Raw genomic sequence first — 22,807 nt, 5'->3', positions numbered from 1 at the left:
GAAGGCCCATCGCACTCTGCATAGCCCCCACCCCTGGGGCCTGTCCCAGGCCTCACCTTCTGGGGCTGCTCCCGGGAGAAGGCTACATTGAGCTGGGTGAGGGTGCCGTCCTTGTGGAAGCCAGCCAGCTCCTCACGGTACAGGTAGTCCTCGTCAGAGCGCCGGCAGCCGTAGTAGAGCAGCGTCTCGCCCACCTCCTTGCCTGGGGCAGGGGCAGCCGGGGTGAGCGAGGAGCCCCAGGCCCGGCCCCCTGCCTGGAGCTGGAGCCTGCCCGCCCTCACACTCACCCTGCTGCCTCAACCAGGCCCGCTCCTGGATGAAGCCTATGAAGGGGGCAACGCCGGTGCCGGGGCCCACCATGACGACGGGCGTGGTGGGCTTGAAGGGCAGACGGAACTGGGACTTGCGCACGAACATGGGCACCAGGGCCCTGCCGCCGTTCTCCCCGGCTGGCTCCTTGGCCCGCAGCCAGCTGGTGGCCACGCCCTTGTTGATGCGGCCCGTCTTGGTTTCGTACTCCACGACCACAGCGCAGATGTGCACGGAGTTGGGGTGCACCTGGGGGTGTGCAGGGGTGAGCGTGGCGGTGCCCGAGGCCCCTTCCCTCCTGCCACCCACCCCATCACGGGGTCCCTGCTCAAGGCCCCTTCCTGGCAGCCGGCCTGACTGGCTCTTGGCACCAGGGCCAGAGGGCAGGGTGCGCTCTTACGGTCCAGCCTTCTGGATACACATCCCGGGAGTCTTGAGCAAAGTGCCCATGGACATGGGGCAGAGCTGAGGCTGCGGCCCAGAGACCCCAGGCTCTCTGAGGAGCCAACACTGTCTTCTCTACGGGGGCGGGCCCGGAGCCCCCACCTTGGAGGACGAGGCGATGGAGTAGTAGCGGGCCTGCAGACGAGGCAGCAGCTCGCACAGGTGGTCGATGGGGGGCCGCAGGGACGGGTAGTCCTGCAGGATGGCCAGGATGTGCCGCCGAGTCTCCAGCACCCACCTCAGGTACAGCTCCTGGGGGACACAGACGTGGGTGAGACGGCGAGGGGCCCCGGGGCCCAGGCAGCTCGGGGAATGGCTGGGCCGGGGGGCTGGCGCTGGGGCGCCAGGGGCAGGCCCACCTTGCCCTCGCCCGACGAGGAGGCCATCTTGCGCAGCTGCTCCTGCTCGGTGGGCTCCGAGGCGTACTGGGCCAGCTCGTAGAGCACGTTGGTGCGCGGCGGGTTGGTGATGTCCAGGTAGTAGGTGAGCGCCGTGCGGTAGGAGGTGGGGCAGGGGAAGGGGTGCTTCTTGTTGGACTCCTCTGCAAGGAGAGGCAGGGTTCAGGGTGAGGGGCCCCCCGGGGCGGGTGGGCTGCCACAGGGAAGGGGTGGGTCAAGGCTCAGTGGGCGGGAAGCAAGGCCAGCTCTCTTGGGGTCTTCCTTGGCTTTGGGGCAAGGCTTGAGGCTTTCAGCTGCTGGATAGGCAGTCTCATCAGAGGCAGGACGCTGCTGGGGGCGGCCTGTCACCGTCCCCAACCAGGACAGTCACTGCTCAGACAGGGTAGCCGAGGGGGAGCCCCCCGGTGGGGCCGGCCTGCCTGCCTGAGGCCTGGACCTGGTCCACTGTGGGGACGCCAGGCTCTGACAGTGAGATGCCAATACTGGGCCTTCGGCTGTGATGACAGGCCCCCTCCAGCTCAGGTTTTATCCTTGCACACAAGTGGAGGTCAGTGCATGGGGCGCCCACATGCCAAGCGTTTGGGGCGGCATCTTGTACACTCAGGCGCTCCGCCAGCCCTTGCCAAGGGGCTTCCACTGCCACAGTCAACAGGCCGGCCTTACTGACACCTCCCCACGGCCAGGCCAGAGCAGGGCTGGACCCCGGAGTGACTCCACCTCCTAGAGGCACGACCGCACGGGTGTTGGCTCCTGTGCACCAACGAGCCCCAGAGAAGCACAAGGCTGGCAAGCCACTCAGAGAGGAGAGGGCAGGACGGCTCAGCCTGGAGGGCTGTGGGCCTAGCTTTGGGGGAAGGGTTGAACTTACTGAAGCACGACCTACATAGGATGTACAAGTCACGTGAGCAGTGCCTGATGGATTTTCGCGAACTGAACGTCCTTGTGTACCCAGCGCCCACATCAAGCAGCAGGTGTTCCCCACGCCCAGGCACCCTCTTGTGTGGGCTCAGAAGCCGGGGCTCAGGCCTTGCACCACGGGGCAGGTGTGGGTGCTCCTTCTGAAGTCCCACTTCTGCCTCGCATTCTGAGCCTCCTCAGAGCAGCCCTTGGCAGAGAAGGGCCCCCACCATAGGGGCTCAGGCACTCCTGGGAGGAAGTGAGCACCGACAACCCCCACCCCAGAAAGGTGTGCTCCGAGGCACAAGGCCTCCCCCAACCCCCACCACCGCCCCCCTAGTGAGAGGAAGACCGGTCCGTGGTCCACAGGCCACCAGGTCCCCGGCCAGCACGAGGAATTCCGGTGCGGATCAGCCCCTCTCCTGTCCTCTCAAGGCCGACTCTGGAACCTTGAGAGGTGCGGAGGAGCAGCCCAGGCTCGGGTCACCGAGGACACGGGCGAGCGAGCAGGCAGGGCCAGGCCGAGCTGCGCCCCAGGTCGGTGGACAGTGCGGGGTGCTGGAGGTCGCAGTCAGAGGCTCAGGCAGGGCAGCCTTGCCCTTGGCAGGGTGCAGGCTGAGCACCCTCAGTGGACCGAGAGTCTGTCAGGATTGCTGCCACGGGCCCCTGGAGCTGGAGGGGCCTCCGGCCACCGGCTGTGGCGCTCTTCCCCACAGGACACGGGGCTGCGCGGGCAGCCGGGCCTGGCTCTGTCTTTGGGCCCCCGTTCCCTCAAGGGAGTATGGCAGCAAGGGGGTGGGGAGCCCCAAAAGGGGGCCTGCCAGACCTACAGCTGCCTTCTCCCCCTGCCTCCTGGTTTGCTCTGCAACTTGCCCCTCGTGTCTTGGGTATGAGGGCTTCCAGGACACCAGGCTTTAGGTCTAAGCAGAAACTCAACCTCTGGGCCTTGTCAGGGGGCCCATTCCCACCAGCGCCCTCAGGCCCAGGTAGGGGGAGGCCTGGCACCCAGGACTCACCGTCAAGATTGTTCAGGGACATGATGACATCCAGGTCGGCACCCAGGATCTCGCCAAGCTGGTTCACCAGGGCAGAGTCATTAGCTGGATAAACAGCCACGTGGTCCCCGGACTCATACCTGGGGGTGATGCAAGGCTCAGGGGGAGGGTGGAGGGCAGCTCTGTGCGGGAACAGGAGGCCTGGGTGGAAGGTTTGGGGAGGGGGGTGGCAGCAGCTGGTACCTGATTTTGGAGTCCGAGATGTCTAATTCCAGGTGCATGAGGTGTCGCTCGGTTCCCTGATTCAGCTTCCGGTTGGTGGTGACGACAGCCAGGAATGGGTTCTTGGCATCGAAGGGGCTGGGTGGGGAGAGCAGTGCAGTGAGCCAGGCCTCCGGTCTGAATCTCCGCACCCACAAGGACCCTTCTGACCACACAGAACATGGGAACCTCAAAGCTGCCCTCCTGGGTCAGGAAGAAACCTCTCCAATGAGGTACAGGGCTTTCCTAGCTCCCCCCAAGGCGATGCTCCCGGTACTCCCAAGGGGGCAGAGCTGGGTTATCAGTGTCCCTGTCTACAGACACAGACACGGGCTGGTCTGAAACCTGGGGGAGCCTCCGCCCCTGGTACCCACTGGTGGGCAGAGCACAAGGAGGGCCTGGCCCAAGAAGGTGGTTCCGTAAGACGGAGCAAGGGCCTGGGTCCTGAGTGACGGCCCGGGACTGAGCGTGGCAGGAGCCAGGCTTTCCCCCTGGGAAGTCACTGCAACGGGCTGTCGGCTGCAACCGCAGTGGCTGCCTAGAGTGGGGCTGCTGGAGGGTCAAGGAGGACCTTCCTGGGCGGCTCCAGCAAGAGTCTGGGTGGGCCCAGGTGCAAGTGAGGGGCCCCCGAGAGGAACACTTTGGACAAAAAGTCCAAACATGGAGGCAGATTTGAAGGAAGCGAGCCCTTTGGCCAAGGCTCAGCCTAGACCCAGGGCTAAACTTGCTACGTCCTGGTCCAGGAAGCGGTGGGCATATTTAATGGGCAAATGAAGTACAAACTGAGCAAGTGCCAGTCTCTCCAAGGCCACGCTCTGGACCAAAGGACCACCAAGAAGGGAGGAGTCCCCAGGACCCTGGGCTCAGAGCAGCCCCCCGTCTCTCTGCTCCGGGCTTCGTGCCCTCCTCTGGGTAGAAACGGACGTGTGGGTGGCCCCAGCCAGGGCCCCTCCCGGATGGGGGGATGAGGAAGCCCACGGGACAGGGCCTGGCAGGAAAGGCCTGCAGAGACACGCGCGGCCAGCCCTGGCCGGCCTGGCTCTGTACTCACGGTTTCTGGTTCTCGTAGCTCTTCAGGCGGCCCATCTCGCCTGTGTACACCTTGGCCAGGTCCATGTCCGCGTGCACCACAAGTTCGTACTGACGGATGCTGGAAGCAGCAGACCCAGGGTGAGGCCGAGGGCTGGGGGAGGCAGGAGGCTAGGGGAGAGTCCCCAGGAGGGAGCGAGGCTGCGAGGCCATGGGGCACGCCTGGGCGACGCAGGGTCAGGTGTGACCCACAAGGAAGGAGATGCGTGAGTGCGGGGCAGGCAGGAGAGGCGGGGCAGCCGGGCCAGCAGCCCTGAGGAGGTCGGGAAGCCCACCCTGACCCTCGCGTGCGGGCACAGCCCAAGCACCTGGGCCCGGGGCCCCTTCCACACCCTGACTGAGCCTCCTCCAGCCCCACTGCACCCACCGGGCTGGTTCCCCACCCACGGTCCCAGGTGCACGCACTCACCTGGACTCCTCTCCCGTAGCTTCCACCCCGAAGTGCTCGCACACGGCCGGCCAGAACTGCTCTCTCCACGTGATGAAGTCCTCCTCAAGGCTGCGGACCAGAGGGGATGAGCCCGGGGCCAGAGGGGGCTGCCAGGCCAGCTTGGACCCTCTGTCCCCTGGCTCCCCCTCCAAGCTCGAGGGTTCATTTCACACCAGCCCGCCCAGTGATGTAACCCAGGGCAGCAGGAAGCATCCAGAGGGTCTGCAGTAACCACAGGAAGCCCCGTCTGAGCTGAGTGAGCCGGGAGGGTGTGGACAAGCAAAGAAGGCAGGCCTGGTGGTCCCCCGTGGTGAGGCAGGTCACAGGGGTGAGCCGACACCACAGCTCTGCCCTGCCCTCCTGGGCCCCGGCCAGCCTGAACCTGGGGCTCCCGACACTCGACAGCCCTGGGGGTGCTGGGGGTGGCTTGGGGTGGGGGGACTCACTTCCCATCGTCGTCGCCCAGCCCCAAATCAAAGATCCGCTGGGCGCCGAGCTGTTCCAGCCGCTTATCCACGTACTTGCCCATGGCGTTGAAGTGCTCGTAGGTCTTGTTCCCAAGGGCAAACACCTGTGTGCGTGAGGGGCCAGGGTCGGCGAGTCTGGCCAGACACCTCGTACCTCCGGCCAGGCCCCGGAGTGGCTCTGTTCCATGGACCCACAGCTCAGGCTCCCCCGCGGCCACCTCGGCCTGGACCCTGGCAGTGGCAGGGTGTCCGCCCCACCTGCTCCCTTGCCCGGCCGAATCCTGGTCATCCCACTCCTTTCCTGCCTTTTGTCTCTAAAGGCTGATGCCCCGGGCACGACGGGGCTGGGACACGGGAACAGGGCTCTTAGTGCCGGGCCGGGCAGAAGAGAGGATTACCCGTGAGCTCTTCCCGGGATTCCCGCCTACGAGCTCCCTGCCAGGCCCGGGCTCAGCCGGTCGAGGTGAGAACTGGAGGTGTCCTCCAGGACACAAGCTTCTGGAGGTCGCACGCGCCCACCCGGGTGACTCACCGCGTACTTGACCCCAGAAAGGTCCACGTCCGTCTCCTGCAGCCAGTCATAGAAGTCCTGGGCGTTGTCGGTGGGGTCCCCCTCACCGTAGGTGGCCATGCAGAACACGGCCAGGGCCTTCTCAATCTCTGGCAGGCTGCTCAGGTCGGCCTGGGGGGACAGAGGCAGGGCCAAGTGACCGTGACTAAGCCGGCTCCCAAGTGCAGTCAGGTGAGTCCTGGGCTGGTGGACAGAGTGCATCTCAAGAGCAAAGGGGCAGCAAGCCCAGGAGAACATGGTGAGGCCTGGGTGTGGACAGCAGCAGCGGATTCCAGGCCAGGAGTGGGCACTCGGAACACAGTGCCACCTCTGGAGCACCCTACAGAGTCCCGGGGCGCCTGAGTTCATGGGATTCCTAACCAACTGTCTGCCAACTTGAAACCCGGGTCCTAAGACAGAGGGATAGTGGGCCATCCCCAAGACCAAAGGATGTGTGTGTTGGGGGGGTAGGTGGGGGCTGGTTTGGTTTGGGTGAAGGAGGGGCACAGGTGGGAAGCAGCTGGCACTCAGAAGACAGGGGTTCTCAGGGGAAGTTCATTCATCACGTTGGAGCAGCAACAGCCCACGTGATGACTGGCAATGACCCTGCGGGGGAGATGCAGGAAGGTGTTCCCTGGGGCGTCTTCCCAGGACGAGCTGCTCTGTCAGCCCTGCCTCTCCTGGGGCCTAAGGACCACTCCCCCCTCTCTGCCTACTGTGTCCCCAGGGGGCCGCTGGCCTGGCTGTCTCAGAGACAGGCGAGCAGACTGCTGGAAGTTTCCTGCACTTTGGAGAGCTACGACTGGCAAAGGAGCCAGTGCCGGGAGGACAGTGAGCAAGGTGAGCTGGCCCCCACAGCCTCAGAGACGAGCTGTGTGTGGCTGGGGCCAGGAGGTGGGGACTGTCCTGCAGACAGCGCTGTGTGGGCCTGAAGGAGTCACGTGCCGAGGACGGCTGAAGGTGGAGACGGGGGAGGAAGGATCCTGTAGCCCCAAATGGGGGCTTTTCCCTCAGTGTCTGGGCTCTCCTGGGCCCTCCCCAAGCCCAGACACACAAGGTTACAGCCTCCATGCAAAGCTGAGCTGCCGGGTTCCCAGAGATGGCTCATCCAACACCCTCATCCCGTCCCTGCAGACGAGGCCCCCAGTGAGGCCAGGTCACCCAGGCAGTTGAGGGAGTGGGTTAGAGTCCAGCTCCCCTGCCATTGCAGTCTAGGAGTGGGGGTTGAGGGAACACGAGAGATAGCTCCTCTCCTGACCTGCTGAGACCCTGTCCTCTTTTAGGCCACACCCAATCCACGAGGTGCCCGGGCCCCTTCTGGGGGCACCTGCCCAGTGCCTGTACAGCCTGCAGCATGGAGAGCTGGGAAGGGAGCGCACACGCACGCACGTGGGCCAGGTGTTCTCCATGTCCAGAGGCCACCTGGCTGCCGGGACAAACGACAAGAGATGCCCAATCCTGCCTGTGCCTTTGCCTAACTCCGCCCCTGTGTCTCCACGACGCAGACACGCCTGCCTTAACACCCTGGAACCGCACTGCCTGGGAGGAAGGGGTCAGGGCGTGGCAAGCACTCACCAGGTCGTACTCCTCGGGGTCAGCTGCCATGCCCCGCATCCCATAGCGGTGGGCGTCCTTAGACAGGCGGTTGGCAAACTCCTCAGCAGTCCCCGTCTGGGAGCCGTAGAACACGATGATGTTCCTGCCCTAGGGATGGCCGGACACACGGGGTCAGCAAGGGGCCAAGAGCCACAGGCTCCACCGGAGACTCAAGGTGACCACGGGGCAGGCAGGTCCCTAAGGGCACCCTCTTTCTTTCGTCCTTCAGGTCCTTTCTGAGTCACCCTCGGGCCAGTGTCTCGTTACCGCAGCCACTGCGGCGGGTGGGGTCAGAGGCCACTCAGCCAGCTCCAGCTGAAGCCATCAAGGTGACCCAACACACAGCTGCTCAAAGTCACACTGTGGACACATCTTTAAATGACACTTGAAAAAAGCAGAAATAACATTCCGTAAAGAAAAAAAAAGTGACCAAAGACTATGTATAGCATAATCCAATTTTGTTACATACCCACCCGACCTGTGTGCACAGCTTATACACATTCACGCAGAAAGGAAAAAGAACAGCATGAAATATACCAAGAGTCTCTAAGTGGGAAAATATGGGTGAGTTTTCCCAGATGTTTGTAAAAGTAATAACACATGCTTTATAAAAACCTAGACAGTGGGGAGAGGTACCACATCTAGACTGGCTCACAGGCTCTGACTCCGCCCTCCTCCCACGGCACCCTCCGCAGCAGCTCTGGAAAAGCCCAACTCCATCCCCTAGACTCCCTGCAGTCAGGGATGCAGCAAACTGGTCCAGCCAATGGGATGCGCTCTGCAACATCCGGAAGCGAGGCACAGGCCACCTTCCAGTTGGTCCCTTTCTGCAGACCTCAGCAGCAGACCTTCCAGCGCCCAAACTGCCTAGAGGGGTGTCTGGTCTGGCATGGAGCCCTGACTGACAGGTGCAGATGACAAAATAAAACGTAGTTATAGGGATTACAACTGCTGTATGTTGTTCTCATACCTTTTTCATTTCCTGAATTTTCTACAAATCATTTCAAAATCATTTACAAAGGTATTTTAAAATGATGCTTATGATATCAAGGAAAGGAAACATGATGTAAAACAGTAGCTATGGTAGTTATGGTAGCATCAAAATATATAAAGAACCTTAGAAATAAGCCAAACCAGAAACACGTAAGAAGCTACTGAGTGACAAGGGGCTTCCCAGGTGGCTCAGTGGTAAAGAATCCGCCTGCCAATACAGAAGCTGCAGGAGGCTCAGGTTTGATCCCTGGGTCGGGAGGATCCCGCTGGAGAAGGGAATGTCTACCCACTCCAGTATTCTTGCCTGGGAAATCCCATGGACAGACAGCCTGGTGGGCTACAGTTCATGGGGTCGCAGAAAAGTCAGATATGACTTAGCGACTAAACAAGAATAACAACTGAGTGACAAAGGGCCCAACTGAATGGAAAGACCCTCTGGTTCTGCACAGAGAGACTCAACATGCAGGATGCCGGTCTTCCCTCTGTAATACAGAAATAACACAGTCCTAATAAAAACCGCAACAGCTCTTTTTTTCCTTCAACAACATGATCCTAAAAAAATCTTGTAAAAGTAAGTGCTGGTACACCATTTGGCAGCAGAAAGGAAAGAAGTGCTGGCACTTGCTAGAGCACAGATGAACCCTGAAGACATTACACTAAATAAAAGATGCCACCCAAGGCCATGTACTGTATGATTCCATTTACATGAAATGTCTAGGAGAGGCGACTCTATAGAGACAACAAGTAGATGAACAGTTGCCTAGGGCTCAGGGTGGGGAAACTGGGAGTGACTACTAATAAAGTTTCTTTTGGGGAAGAAGAAAATGTCCTAAAATTGACTGTGGTGGTGGTTTGTGCAACTGAGAATACAAAAAAATCACTGGTGTGTAAGCTTTAAACTGGAGAACTGTATGGGATATGAATTAAATCCCAATAAAACTGTTACCCAAAATAAGTGAATACAGATGAGGTAACAGCTAGGAAAAGTGAAAAATAAGAGTGATGGGGAGAGGGAGGAAGTGCTTAGTGCTACAGATATTAAAACAAGTTATAATAACTAAACAGTATGATACTGTTTATACACAGACAGCTGGATCAAAGTATCAGAATAGGAAAATGTAGAAATAGACTCAAATACCAATGAGAATTACATTTATGACCAAACTAGTGGGGAAAAGATGGACTTTATTACATGGAATTTATACAGCTAAGTAAAAACGTGTTGGACCAAACCTTATATCTTACACCAGGATAAATTCCCAACAGACTGAATTTAAAATATGGAAAACAGAAATCATAAAGATACAAGAGAAAACATGGAAGAATTGTTTTATCTCTTTAGAATGGGGAAGCCTTCCAAATGATGACTCAAAGTCCAGTAGTCATAGAAAGAAAAGTAAAACGGACTATGGAATTTTTACATGGCAAAACAAACACACAGTAAGCTGAATGACACACGAACTATCAACTGGGAAAAATATTTTTAAGTCATATCACAGACAAGTGTTAACTTCCCTAATAATTCTAAAGAATTTCTTGAGAAAGATCAATCCCAACAGAAAAAGTGAGCAAAAGAGCTGAACAGAGAATCTATTAAAAAAGAAAAAAGAAAAGCCATCCTATAACATGAGAATTTGCTTTAACTCATTCATAGAAAAAATGCAAATTAGAACTAGAGAGATAAATCTTTCTTTTTAAACTAGAAAATGGGCAAAATCCCAAACTCTGATAGTAGACTCTGTTGGCAAAGCTGCGGGGGAATAGATTTTCTCACACCCTGCTAGTGACTGCCCTCATGTGACCCCTGTGGGGTGGGGTACAATTTGGCATCTTCTATCACAAACACATGTACCTTTTGATTCAACAGTTCCACATCTGGGACTGTACTGTATTTGCAAACTGATCTACGTAGTCACAGGGGCTCTCTCTGTAAGAGCTAAATGAAAGTCATTCTGTCGTGTCCGACTCTTGGCGACCCCATGGACTATACCGTCCGTGAAATTCTCCAGGCCAGGATACTGGAGTAGGTAGCCTTTCCCTTCTCCAGGGGATCTTCCCAACCCAGGGATTGAACCCAGGTCTCCCGCTGAGCCACAAGGGAAGCCACAAAGGAAGAGCTAAAGATAAGCAATATTCCAAATGCCCATCAACAAGGCAGTGTTAAAGCAAATTACAGTACTTGTGGCCACAAGTGGAGTCATTATGCAATTATAATAAAGGATGAGGGAGGCATCTCTGAACTGCTTTGAGGCAATCTCCAAGACGTATCATTAAGTGAGAAAAAAAAATAAGGTCTATAGCAGTGTATGTAATATGCCACCTTTTGTGTTTAAAAAATAAAAAATAAAAGTCTATTTGTTTTCATTACATGCACAGAAAGAAGTTCTAAGAACGGTGATGGGTGACAGGGACAGGAGAGGAGCTTTCCACCTGAACAGTTTGTGTTTTGGATTTAACCACATGAATGAAGTACCATGTCATAAAATTTGATACTTAAATAAACAAAGAGAGAGAACTGTAGCTGCGCTAGGACCACAGCCATGTGAGGTGGACATCTGCTCGTGGACACAGCCTGGTCTGGGAGGAAGGAGACGGGCGGCATCGGAGTCAGAGGGAGGGTCTGTTCCTACAGTTTGGTTTGTTCAAGAAGTAAACATTGAACAAGCAGAGTAAACTGTCCTGGCAACGGCAGAGCAGCCTCAAGGCTCTGGTTAGATTGGAATGTACACATGTGGGAACTGAGTCCAGTTCCCACCCGCCCTCTCTCTTCCTGTCCAGCGAAGCTGGCCTTCTGCTGGACATCCCCACCTGCCCACCAGGGCCGAGCAGAGAGAGAGAGAGAACTCACCGTCTTCTTCATCTTTTCCACGAAGCTTCTGTCTTTGACAGAGGAGGTCCTGAAAAATAAAATTGTCTGATGGGCACGGGAGACACCGTGGTGCCCACGCCATTAGCCGCCTCCAGTCCGGTCCCGGGGCTGGAAGAGGCAGGACCCAAGCTCCCGGACCTGGTAAACCCAAATCCAACACCTCACGGGGCCAGGGCTGACCCGCTAGGTACATAAGAGCATGAAAATGAAGGGTCAAGTTCACTTCCCAGACCCTCACCATCCCCTGGTCCCCTGGCTTTGTCTCACCTCTCAAGACAACCAGGAGTGTCCCGCATAAGATTCTGACCACACTACCGCTGCACTCTAAAGCCTCCCGTGGCTCCCATGACCCACAGGCTGAAGACACACAAGTCCCTTCAGAATCTGTCCTGGCCTCGCCCGCCAGCCCCCTCCCGAGCCCACCCCTCCGTGACGGTCCCGAGGGCCCTGTCACCACCACTGCCTCGTGTCTGGACATCAGGATGGCTGACAGACACACCCTGAGAGAGACCCACAGCGGAGAAGCCAAACTAAAGAAATGGGGCCCTCCGATTCAGAATCCACCCTCCTCCACCGTCTAAATGCTCGGCCACAATGACCAGCTGGACATCTAGTTCCTCCGTGCCCTTGGACCCACTGCGCCTTGGCCTAGAGCGCCCTTCCTTTAACCCTTTTCCCACAGACTCCTGCTTATCCTGAAAACATGAGGCCCAAGCTCCCCTCCAGAGCACCTTCCCTGCCACTGACATGAGACTGTCCGTTACCATCTTCAATGCGTCTTCACGCCTCCATCCAAGCACTTCCTTCAGGGTGTTCTTGCTCAACCTGAGGGCTGGGTGTCGCAATTGGGGGGAGCTGCCTGTGTATCTCTTTGCAGTCAGCACGAGCACTGAGTGCACTTGGCCCACGAGGCCTTATCGGCTCTGGGCTGCTCGGTTCTGAGTCCTCACCCGCAGGAGCTTGGCTGAGGTGGCCTCAGAGGCCTTTGGAGGCTCCCCACCCACTTGAGGGTCTGACCTCAGCAGAAAAGCTCTCATCTCTTCAAGGACAGAGGCTTCCATACAAGCTTCAGCTAAGTGGACTTGAGTCCTCACTGAAGACAGGGACTGGGCACGCCCACCACCCACTGAGCACCCGGCTGCCCGTCCTCCACCTCCAGGCGACACGGGCCAGCCAAGGGGGGGCGGGCATGAGACCACATGAGGTGGCCCCTATCTTCCCAGGGCCTGTCACCAGGCTCGGAAAATCACGGAGGAAGTGGAGGGGCCACACCTCAGGAGCAGAGAGGCTCAGGGTCAAAGCCTGGTTCTTCTACTAAATGGGCCCCCGACCGGAGAAGGCAGGCCTCTCGAGGCCTCGGACTCCTAGGTTGAAAACCCTGCATCTCCACCTTTGCAGCCGCCCTGGTGGGGTCCTCTGCACTGGGAATGTCTCTAACTCTCAGGGATAAAGAGGGAAGAGGAAAGTATTTGGGTGGCTCTGTGATTTCAGCAGGGTGAGGTGTGAGAAGACCAAACGGATGGGGCGTCTGCAGGCCACAGGCTCCAGAGGGAGCAGGCCCTGTGCCCGGAGAGACAAGAAAAGCCTGAGGAAGAACTGGGCTCTAGTCTCAGGGAGGAAACTGTTCCCGCGAGGGAAAGCCGCAGCAGCTGAGGGGCTCCTGGGTGAGGCCCAGGCAGCCGGCAGGGATGAGCTCTGGGGAGGAGGGCCAAGGAGGGGGAGCTCCCCATGCAGCTGCTGGGAGGGGGGTGTTCCAGACCGGCAGGAGGGGAGAGGGGCCTTCTATGCAGGTCTGGCTGGGGGTGTCAGAGGGCAGGCACAAGGTGCTAGGGGCCCCCACCCCCAAGAAAAGGGTGCTCCTGAGACAGGCGTGCACTTCTGAAGGCCAGCACTGTCCTCAGCTTCAGCCCCTGGGGAAAGATCACGCCCACAGAGCCACAAGGGGGACAGGAAACCCGAGGAGGAGGGGGACACCCTGTCCGTGCCTCCAGTCACTGCCCGACACGGGGCAGGCTCTTCACGCTCCCACCGCTGACGCCTGGCTGCCAGGCCCTGAGCAGGGCCACCCTTGGGTACCCTCAGCTGGCCTCCCCGCTCCTGACCGCTCCGCAACGGGATTTGCACTCGGAACCTGATCTTTCATGGGGCGAGGAGTGGGAAGGGAGACTGCGGCCCTCCTGGTTTCTGGTCTAAACCTCTTTCTTCGGAAGCAGAGACAGGCAGCCTGCAAACCAGGACCGCGGGGGCCAGGGTGGCTGTGCCCCAGCGCACCCCCGGCGGCCCTTGAGGCTGTGCCCTCCTCATGCCTCCAGACGTCCCTGCCCAGGAGCAAGTTCCCTCCACAGCCCAGTGGGGGTGCCCGGACGCTGTCCGGAACTGACCTCGGGATGGGCTCGTCCTGATGAGCTGAGTAGGCACACCCCATGGCTTCTCATGCCCAGCTGCTCTGGACTGCGGGGGCCAGGCAGAATGCTGCGCCCCTGGACGTGTGCGGGGGGCCAGCAGCTAGCAGGTCGGGCCCCGTCCATTCTCTATCAGCGCTGGAGGCGGGCAGCCCAGCCCGTGGATGCTGCACATCCTCCCAGACGCTCTGGTCCTCTCGGGAGCCCTGCCGAGCCCCTGCCTGCCTCCGATCCCAGAGCCTGGGAGAGCGGCTGCATCTGGCGGGCCCAGCGGGGAGGAACGGGGACTCCCGGCTGGAGCCTCCCATGAGCCCCTGCGTCTGGCACACACCCCTCCTCCTCCTGTATGGACCAAGGGAAGGAGGAAACCTCCCCAGCCCTGGCTGGGGTCTCCTTGGTAACTGTTTATAGCAGAGCCCTTTCTCCCCACAGCCTCCCTTTAAGGAAAAAAAAAAAAAAATGAAGTCGTGCAGGCTGAACAAAGCTCCTCTGGACCCTGGGAGGCAGTGGGGCAGGTTGCTATGGCAGGGCTGCGTCCCCATAAAGGAGCCTGCTGCAGGCCGCCCTGGGATCCTGTTAAATTACATCTGACTCCCATCTCCCTCCCTACAAAAGAACTGTGGGTGACACAGCCTACGACCCTGGGTCCAGTCACCTGGGGTAGAGGGTCCGTGAAACTAGCACATCTTGACCCCTCACTGCAGTGCAGGGGACGCCCAGCAGGGTGGGCTAAGATGGTTCCATGTGGGGAGCCCCCCTTTGAAGGCACCCAAGTAAACGGCCATCAGGAGAGGCCGCAGCTAGCCCAGGAGCGGGGCTGAGACCACACGACTCCGGAGCACAAACGGTTCCAATTAGGCTCCCCACCCCCAAACTGGGAGCAGAAGTGTCTCTGGTTTCTGAGGTCAACTACAGTGGGGGTGGTGGGGGGACTGGATTGGCCAGAGGGAGGGTGGACAAGAACACTGAGTCACTTGGACCAAGATGAACCACCAGGGCTGGCGTGATTCATTCTCTTCCCAGTCCCAGGCCACGCTCAGAAGGGTTTCTGAAATTTAATTTTCAGCAAAGCGGAACTGATTTCTTCTGAGACTTTCCCTTGCTCCCGGTGACATGTGGGGCAGCTGCTTTCGAGTGGCTCCCTTCCAGAGCCTCATGGGTAGCGACAAGTTCTCAGGCCCCAGGGCGGCAGGCCGGGAGAAGGGCCAAGTGCTGGGTGACACTGATGGTGGCAGAGCAGGTGGTGGAAGGCGGCAAACCCACCAGAGTCTCACGGCAGAAAGCTAATGGATGGGAAAAGCTGCCCAGGGTGAAAACAAAGTGGCTCCCTGGAGCTTAAACAGGAAACAGCAGCTTTCTCCACCGCCTGGGCCCAGAGCAGGAACCACTGCAGGCGGAAAGCGGCGAGGCAGGTGGGAGCTTGCAGCAGTGTGGGAGGCCAGGGCTCAGAGACAAGAAAGGGGGGGACCCTTGCTTACAGAGCGCTCCTGTCCACTTCCTTTTCTGCTTCAGGTAATTGCCCAGCCCACCCCCACCGGGAAGGGGGAAAGGATTCTAACCCGTTTGACTTTGGAGGGGAGTGAAGCCTGGGGCTGAAGCAGTAACTCCAAGCCCAGGAAAGCCCAGAGACACCCTCAGTCTGCTCCCCTGCCCCCAGCAGAGCAAGGCTGCATCTCCCCAGCCGCCCCAACGGTCCCCATGAACACTTCACTGCACTTCCCAGGGATTCCTCCGTCACTGAGGGTGCTCTGAGCCTCGGAGTGGGGGGATGCTGTTCCCCTGGTGGACCCCCCGGTGGACACCATGGGCCCTGGTCAGCAGGATGCCTCCCGATGACCGTCCTCCAATCCTCTCCAAACTGCGTCCCAGGACCGGACACAAACCATGGCTCTTGGGGCTGCCCTGGCACCAGCCCTCCCCTTGGCTCCCCATGAGGGTCAGATAAAACGCCAAGGCCCCACGGGCCCCTCCCCAGCCTCAGCTCTCCTATCTCGGCTCCCTTCACCACCCTCGACTCCCTTGGTGACTTACATCCCTGCCAGGATGCGCCTTCCCTGTTCTCCTAGTCCAGGCGTCAGCACACATGGCCCTCTCCTGGCTTCCTACTCAGCCTCCAGACTCAGCTTGGGGGGGCACCTCCCTGCTGACATCCCCCCCAGTGGTGCCTCGGGCTATTTGAGCCTTGTGCACTGTACCACCCTCGTGTGCCCCACTTACCTGTGAGGGCCTGAGGATGCCCCGCGCCCCTGCGCCCTGGTGCCTGGCCCCCAGAGATGAAGCCACCAGCACCGAGAGCCCGGGTGACGCCCAGTGAGGCCAGAAGGTCCACTGACACTAGGCCCTGTATCGCTTTCCCAGACAGGTCACGTCTGCAGCTTTGGGGCACTGGCTAGAATGGCAAAACCTCCCCAATCCCATCAAGGGATAGGAGTGGTCCCTCGTGGTCAGGTGGCATCGAAAAACCCCCATATCTGAGCACAGGCGTGGCGTGAACGTCCTGAGCCCGCGTCCTCACCAGGTCCCCCACGGAGGCAGGTGGCTTCGGGCACAGTCCACCCTCCACGGCCTTTCCTCGCACTTTGCCCTTTGTAAAACCCGTTTGCGTTTCCAGAGCCAAGGACCCCCGTCTAGGAAAGGCGGCCCTGAGCTGGGTGTGCAAAGAGTCAGCAGGCGTGACAGCACTGGAGATGGAGACCGGCCAGAGATGGTGCTGGTGGCCTCGACTCCTGGCTTCCCGGCCTTTCTGCCGAGAGCAAGCTGTCAAACCAAGGTCCCGGCGGAAAACGAGCTCCTCTGTGGCTTTTCAGAAGCAATCCCCAGTGGAATGCAGTCAGTGAAATCTAGACCGCGGGAAACCTGGGGAAGCAAATGATCTGGTTTCTTCAACAAAAAATGCTGCGAGGGAGGCACAGGGGTGGAATGAAGCCCTCGGACCGAGAGAGACCCATCATTGTGTGACGGGGAAGCAACCAGGCACAAGAGGCCACAGTCCCAGTGAGCATGACTTTCCAGAAAAGGCAAAACTGCAGGGACAGAAGTAAGGTCAGCAGTTGCCAGAGGTGGGGGCTGGGGAGTGCCAACTGTGAAGGGACCTGGGGTGGGGGTGCTTTCTGGGGTGCGGAATGTCCTGTATCTTGACCATAACACTGGTTACACAGCTGCACACACCGTCAGGACTCATCAAACTGTGCGCTTTAAAAAGGGGAATGTGCACGGCAGAAACCAGCATGATATTGCAAAGCAATTATCCTCCAATTCAAAATAATTTTTTTTTAAAAAGGAGAATTTGGGGGATTTCCCAGGTGGTCCAGTAGCTAAGACTCTGTGCTCCCAATGGAGGGGGCCTGGGTCCCATCCCTGGTCAGGGAACTAGATCCCACAAGCTGTAACTAAGACTCAATGTAACCAAATACAATAAATGAAATATATTAAAAAAAAAAAAAAGGAGAATTTTACTGCATGTAGACCTGACCCCTCTGAAAGACAGACTGAGAAGATTGAGTAATCAATTGTGATGTATGGCTTTAGATCCTGAATCTTTAAAAAAAAAAAAGGGTTTAAAAAAATGGCTCAGTCACTCAGGGAACAATCAACAATGCTGACCGAGTATCCAGTGATACTCAATGTGGACTTGAAGGGGTTGGAGGGAGGTGGTGTGTTAGGTTCAGAAAGGGGAAGTCCTCGAATGTGAGAGAACTGGAATATTCTCCTCGTTCAGGTTTCCGTATAGTTTCACAGGAGATATTTCTAATTTCCTATGAAATCATGTGATTTCTTTATTCATAATTCATATGAGTTACAGGACTAATGATGAAATCATATGCCAGCTTTAAGATAATCTGGCAAGGGTGGGGAATGGCCAGGAGCGGAGAGCTGCTGAAACTGGGTGACGGGGGCATGGGTTCCCCTCCATGCTTCGGTGCTTGCTTGTAACGTTCCGTAAGAAGCATCTTTGTTTCTCCTGAAAGCACTCTTAGGAGCCACAAGAGGAGCAGGCTGAGGGGGTGAGGGCTTCCCAGGGCTGTGAGCAGAGCCGAGGGGAGCACGGCCAGGGTTGGCTGGGGGCACAGGCTGCCATGCGGACCCCCTTGACACAGGTGGTCCTGCTCAGCCCCAGCCCCTGCTGGCCGTGGTCACGGTGGGCTCACAGCGTGGCTGGGTCCTCTGGGCTGCTTTTTTTTTTCCCGTTTTTCAAAAAAGGCTATATAGAAGTAAGTTTTAAGTGAAATTGCTAGGGCTTTCAATGTTGTAAATTAAAAAAAAAAAAAAGTAAGCCACACCCAGCCTGTGAGCCAGTTTGCCAGAGAGGCAGACACACGTGCAGATTTTAGCATTTACTAAATCAACGGCCTTTCTCCAAGTATCTTCACTCCGACAGGGCTGAGCTGGAGACCCAGAGAGAGGACAGGACAGGAATGGGACACTACCTCTGCACCATGGGAGAAGGAAAGAAACAAATTCCCACCCAACAGGAAGGAGGCTGTATTATACGTGCGAGCAAAGTGCCTGCGGGCACAGAGGGGCCCCCTGAGCTCCAGACCCCACCCTGGGGTCCCCCCACCGGGAGTTGCCCTGGCCCCAAGTGCTCTGCCCAGAGGTACAAGCTGAGCAAAGGGGGAGGACTGAGAGGGAGTGGAGATGAAAGAGGGATTATCACTATGCGGATGCGCTGCTTGTAACTGCTCTCTATTACAAGCCTTTAATTGCTATTGTAAACTGTTCAAAACACCTCCCCAGGGGGGTAAAAACCAGGTTCTCAGATTAGAAGGCTCAGGCTCAATACTGGAAGAGGCCAATTAATTGAGAGATTTGATCCAATCCCAGCAGGGTTTTTTTGTTTCATTTGTTCTGGTAGACATTGACAAACTGACTCTGAAAGTTATATGGAGGCAAGTCCCTGCAAGTCCAATGGTTAGGACTCTGCGCTTTCATTGCTGGGGTCAGGGTCTGATCCCTGGTTGGGGAACTAAGATCCCACAAGCTGAGCTTTGGCCAAGTTAAAAAAAAAAAAGTTTATTTGGAAATGCCAAAAGCCAACAGAATCTTAAAAGAACAAAGCTAGAGGACTTGGACTACCAGATGCCAAGTCAACAGTTACTATAAAATCATAGAAAACAGAACAGTGTGGTACTGGGGAGAGGACAGAAAACAGATCAATGGAACAAGGAGTCTAGAAGTCAACCCCCATCTATCTGGTCCCCTGATTTATAGCCACAGTGATGATGCTTTAATGCAGTGAGAAAAGGATGACCTTTTCTATTGTAATAAAAGGTGCTGGACTGAATACATGGATATCCGTAAAGGAAAAAATGAATCTCAAAGGGCCCTGACAATTTGCAGATACCCAATCAATTTCAGCTGGATGGCAGATCTAAGATAAAAACTACAAGAGTGAACGCTTTCAGAAGAAAATACAAAAGACAAGCTCCATGACCATAAGATAAAGTTTCTTAAACTGGATACCAGAGCATTAACAATAAATGTGAAGGCCAACCAAAAGTTCACAAATTGGACCAGTTTAAGAACTTCTGATCACAAAAAGATAGATACTATTAAGAGAGTTTAAAAGGCAAATTACAAAAAGATACTGACAATACGTAAATATCTAACAAAGGACTCGGATCCAGAATACATGAAGAACTGTGACAAATGAAGAAGGTCAATAACCTGACAAGAAAAAAATGGGCAGTCTTGAATGACCTTCACAAAAGATACCTCAGTGGCCAGTAAACATGAAAAATCACTGAAATGTGATTAAAATAGGTACCACTATGTGCCCATTAGAATGGCTAAAATTTTATTGTTTTTTCTTTTTAATTAAAAAATTGTTTTTTGCCTGTACTATGCAGCTTGTGGGGTCTTAGTTCGCTGTAGTAGTGATGGTGGTGGCTTAGTTGCTAAGTCGTGTCCAACTCTCTGTGACCCCATGGACTGCAGCCCACCAGGCTCCTCTGTCCATGGGATTCTCCATGCAACAATACTGGAGTGGGCTACCATTTCCTCCTCTAGGGGACCTTCCTGACCCAGGGATCAAACTTGGATCTCCTACATTGCAGGAGAAACCAGAAACCCCTTAGTTTGCTGACCAGGGATCAAACCCAGGCGCTGATAATGAAAACAACAGGTCCTAAAATCTGGACTGTCAGGGAATTCCCTGGAAAGGCTAAAACTTTTTAATTGACAAAAGTATTGGTGTTGGTGAGGATGGGCAGCAACTGAACCCCTGCATGCTGGGGGCAGGACTGGAAGCTGGTACTCGCAGGCTGGAAAACTGGCCGTATCTAACAGAGGTACACATGAGCCTTCCCTCTGACCCCATGTCCACGTCCACCACACACCCAACAGAGCTGCGTCCACATGGGAACCGTGTCCACTCATACAGGTGTTCCCTGCAGGACTGCTGGCAACAATGCCCAAGGCTTGAAGCAATCTAAAGAGCCTTCATGACAGAAGTGAATAAATCATGGTTTACTCCCACAGCTGAACACCATGTAATGATAATAACGAGAGAACTATTACTACACATGACATGGAGAAACCTCAGGAAAAATGGCCAAATGCTACACATCCCAGGACACAGCCGACACTTGTCATGAGAAGTCAGGAGAGTAGACGACCCGGGGACGGTGAGACTGGTGGGGGAAGTTTCTCACATGATTATGTCCCTTTTGTGACAAATGATTAAACCATGTGCTTAAGATCTGTGTACTTTTATGTCTGCATGTTATGCATTTCAATAAAGAGCTTATGAAAAATACCACGGAGGCCTTCTAGAACTGACCTTTCCTCGAAGCCCTCCCTGGGCTCCTGAGGTTCCGAAGCCCAATCCAGCCTTGTGGTGAGGGCTGCCCCGAGGCCAGCATGCCTGGGAGATTCACCTGCGGACATGGGGGCTCCTTGGGGATTGCCTGCACCCCGAAGTCCAGGGTCAGGGGGCTGCGGACACGCATCCTGTTTGCTGTCAGACACAGCAGTTCCTACTGGCTTGGTTTTTAAAAAACATCCCAAAGGTCTGGACTCACTATCCCAGGTGGTGAAGGCCTGAAAAGGCCTTAAAAGACCAACTGGAAGGCACTGGGAATCAGTGAGAACTCCTGATCCAGCTGTGGGCTGCGGACAGGCCCCACACCGCTTGCTCCCTGCGGGCCTGGTGGGTGAGGGAGGCACCAAGGTGGGGCTGGAAACACCTGCGTTCACGGGAAGCACAAGAGGGTAGGGACACCACGAAGGGATTTACAGCAGGAGGCCAGCCTCGTGGCCCGGGTGCACCAGCGAGGTGACCTCTCTGAGTCTCAGTTCTCTCACCTTTAAATTCGGATATTAACCACGTCCTAAGAGACAGAAGGCAGCCTGGCAAAGCGGGGAAAACTGGGGAATGTGGAATCTGTAGATTTGGATTTTTAAAAAAAAAACAGCTCTGCTTCTTGTAAGTTAGGTGACCTTGGGCACACTCGATCGCTAGCACCTCAGCTTCCTTCTCTGCAAGACAGGGTAATGATGGTATTCTGGAAGGTTCCTGTAAGACTGGAGATGGTATTAATGATGAGGGCTCGTCAAGCACCAGGAGCTGGGCAAAGAGCTCTATGACAGAGTATGTCGGTTAATATTTACAGCCATATGAGGTCAGTTCTATGGTTATCTCCAATTTATAACTGAAGACACAAACTTCAAAAGATTAAGTGAGGGAAAATGTCACAAGACTAATACAGGGTGGGTGGGGTCAGGACGCAAACCTTCATAACCACCGTCAAGGCCCAGACCCTAACCACTGCTCTGACAGTTTCTCCTTACAGTGCACACGTGGGACCCTGGCCACAAGGTATTCAGCGTGATACCATGAGGGACGAGAAGGGGACTGAAATACGTAGGGTGAAAATTTTAGGATTATGAAGAGGGAAATAGAGCTTCAGCACTCTGGCAAAGAGAAACTATTTGAATCTACAAATCTGTGAGTTCTAGGAGTTCTGTTTCAAGTCCATCTAGTGAGCCCAGGGACCCCGTAACGGGAGAACGGCGGCTCCAGGCTCTCTCATGGCACAGCGTCCCTCGGGGGCAGGGGTGGGGACACACCTGCATTTTACAGATGAGCAGACCCAGGGTCCCCTTTAAACTGGAACCTGGGCACTGGTCCTCTTGAGTGCCATACCTTCTCACCAAGAATACTCTGCCATACCAGGAATGTACCTGTCCAGTTGCAGGGGCACAGGCTGGCCTCTGCGCGCCTGCCAGGCCTCCCGCCCAACTCTGGCCTTCTGCTGGCAAAGCACTTGAAGTCTGGGAACATGGACCCCTTCCTACAGCACAACTTTCTGACCTCTCCGAGAGGGGATGCCTCAGTAGAGACCCCCAGAGCCTGTGTCTCCCGCCTGCTCACCTCTCCCTTCATCGTGAGTGATAAGGCCACCCACCCTGCTGAGCTGAAAGTGTTTCAGGAACCACTTTTTAAAGCACCTTTCCACGTCCTGACTTCTTAGCTTCTTCAACATAAAGGCCAAACTTGCATACCTGTGGCGTCCAGTGCAGTGCTCGGTACACACACTTTGGGACACAAACACTTAAGCAGCCGCCGAGTGGCAGGGCTGGAGTGAGCTGATGGCACAGACGCTACCCACAGGAGCCCCATGAGGGTGGGCTCACTGCGTTTAGGGTTACTGACCTCCAGGGAGGGGAGCGAGCCTGGAGGCTGCATTAATGCCCAACAGTCAATGATTTGATCAATTATGCACACACAACGAAACCTCCACAAAAACCCAAAAGGATGGGGTTTGGAGCGTCCTGGAGCTGCTGATGACATGGAGGGACTGGGCAGGTGGCAGCCCAGAGGGGCAGGGGAGCCCCGCGCCCCTCCCCCACACCCTGCGCTATGCCTCTTCCATCTGGTTGTTTCTGATTTCTTTTATTCTTGCTAAATAACACTAAGCGGGTGATCTAGTGAGAACGATGTCTTCCTGAGTTCTGTGAGCCCCTCTAGCGAATTAATCAAGCAGGGGTTATGGGGACTTCTGACCCAGGCGGTGGCTGGCACCTGGACTTGTTGATTGCTGTCTGAGGGAGTGGGGGACGCTCCTGTGGGGCTGAGCCCGTAACCTGGGGGAGCTGATGCTAAC

The 22,807-nt window shown here is 56.2% G+C and overlaps 1 protein-coding gene and 1 long non-coding RNA gene across 5 annotated transcripts in view; one reads left to right on the top strand and one right to left on the bottom strand.

Moving 5' to 3' along the window:
* POR (cytochrome p450 oxidoreductase) overlaps positions 1 to 22,807 on the bottom strand; it is a 65,758-nt gene that overhangs the window by 1,094 nt on the left and 41,857 nt on the right. For 2 of the 3 annotated variants that reach the window (XM_070460239.1, XM_070460238.1), the window contains 12 exons: positions 11,278 to 11,326; positions 7,416 to 7,544; positions 5,823 to 5,972; positions 5,270 to 5,394; positions 4,803 to 4,892; positions 4,356 to 4,454; positions 3,287 to 3,403; positions 3,065 to 3,183; positions 1,113 to 1,294; positions 856 to 1,005; positions 288 to 558; positions 57 to 202 (listed from right to left, as the gene is read on the bottom strand). In XM_070460239.1, the coding sequence (XP_070316340.1) occupies positions 57 to 202; positions 288 to 558; positions 856 to 1,005; positions 1,113 to 1,294; positions 3,065 to 3,183; positions 3,287 to 3,403; positions 4,356 to 4,454; positions 4,803 to 4,892; positions 5,270 to 5,394; positions 5,823 to 5,972; positions 7,416 to 7,544; positions 11,278 to 11,326 (1,627 nt within the window). Of the gene's footprint in view, positions 1 to 56; positions 203 to 287; positions 559 to 855; positions 1,006 to 1,112; positions 1,295 to 3,064; positions 3,184 to 3,286; positions 3,404 to 4,355; positions 4,455 to 4,802; positions 4,893 to 5,269; positions 5,395 to 5,822; positions 5,973 to 7,415; positions 7,545 to 11,277; positions 11,327 to 13,679; positions 13,897 to 22,807 lie in introns of those variants that run through there. The other variant, XM_070460240.1, reaches the window with a different exon arrangement.
* On the top strand, positions 4,886 to 9,101 carry LOC139032707 (uncharacterized). Of its 2 annotated transcripts, XR_011485279.1 has the most exons (5): positions 4,886 to 5,079; positions 5,611 to 6,032; positions 6,568 to 6,680; positions 7,666 to 8,000; positions 8,132 to 9,101. It is a non-coding gene; the product is annotated as an uncharacterized lncRNA (long non-coding RNA). The 2 variants fall into 2 exon arrangements; XR_011485280.1 differs by lacking the exon at positions 8,132 to 9,101 and having other exon boundaries at positions 7,124 to 7,995.

This window comes from Odocoileus virginianus, chromosome 33 (genome assembly GCF_023699985.2).
Source record: "Odocoileus virginianus isolate 20LAN1187 ecotype Illinois chromosome 33, Ovbor_1.2, whole genome shotgun sequence".
Lineage (NCBI taxonomy): Eukaryota > Metazoa > Chordata > Mammalia > Artiodactyla > Cervidae > Odocoileus > Odocoileus virginianus.
Note: the sequence above shows the minus strand (reverse complement) of the source record. Positions and strands in the feature narration are given on the sequence as shown.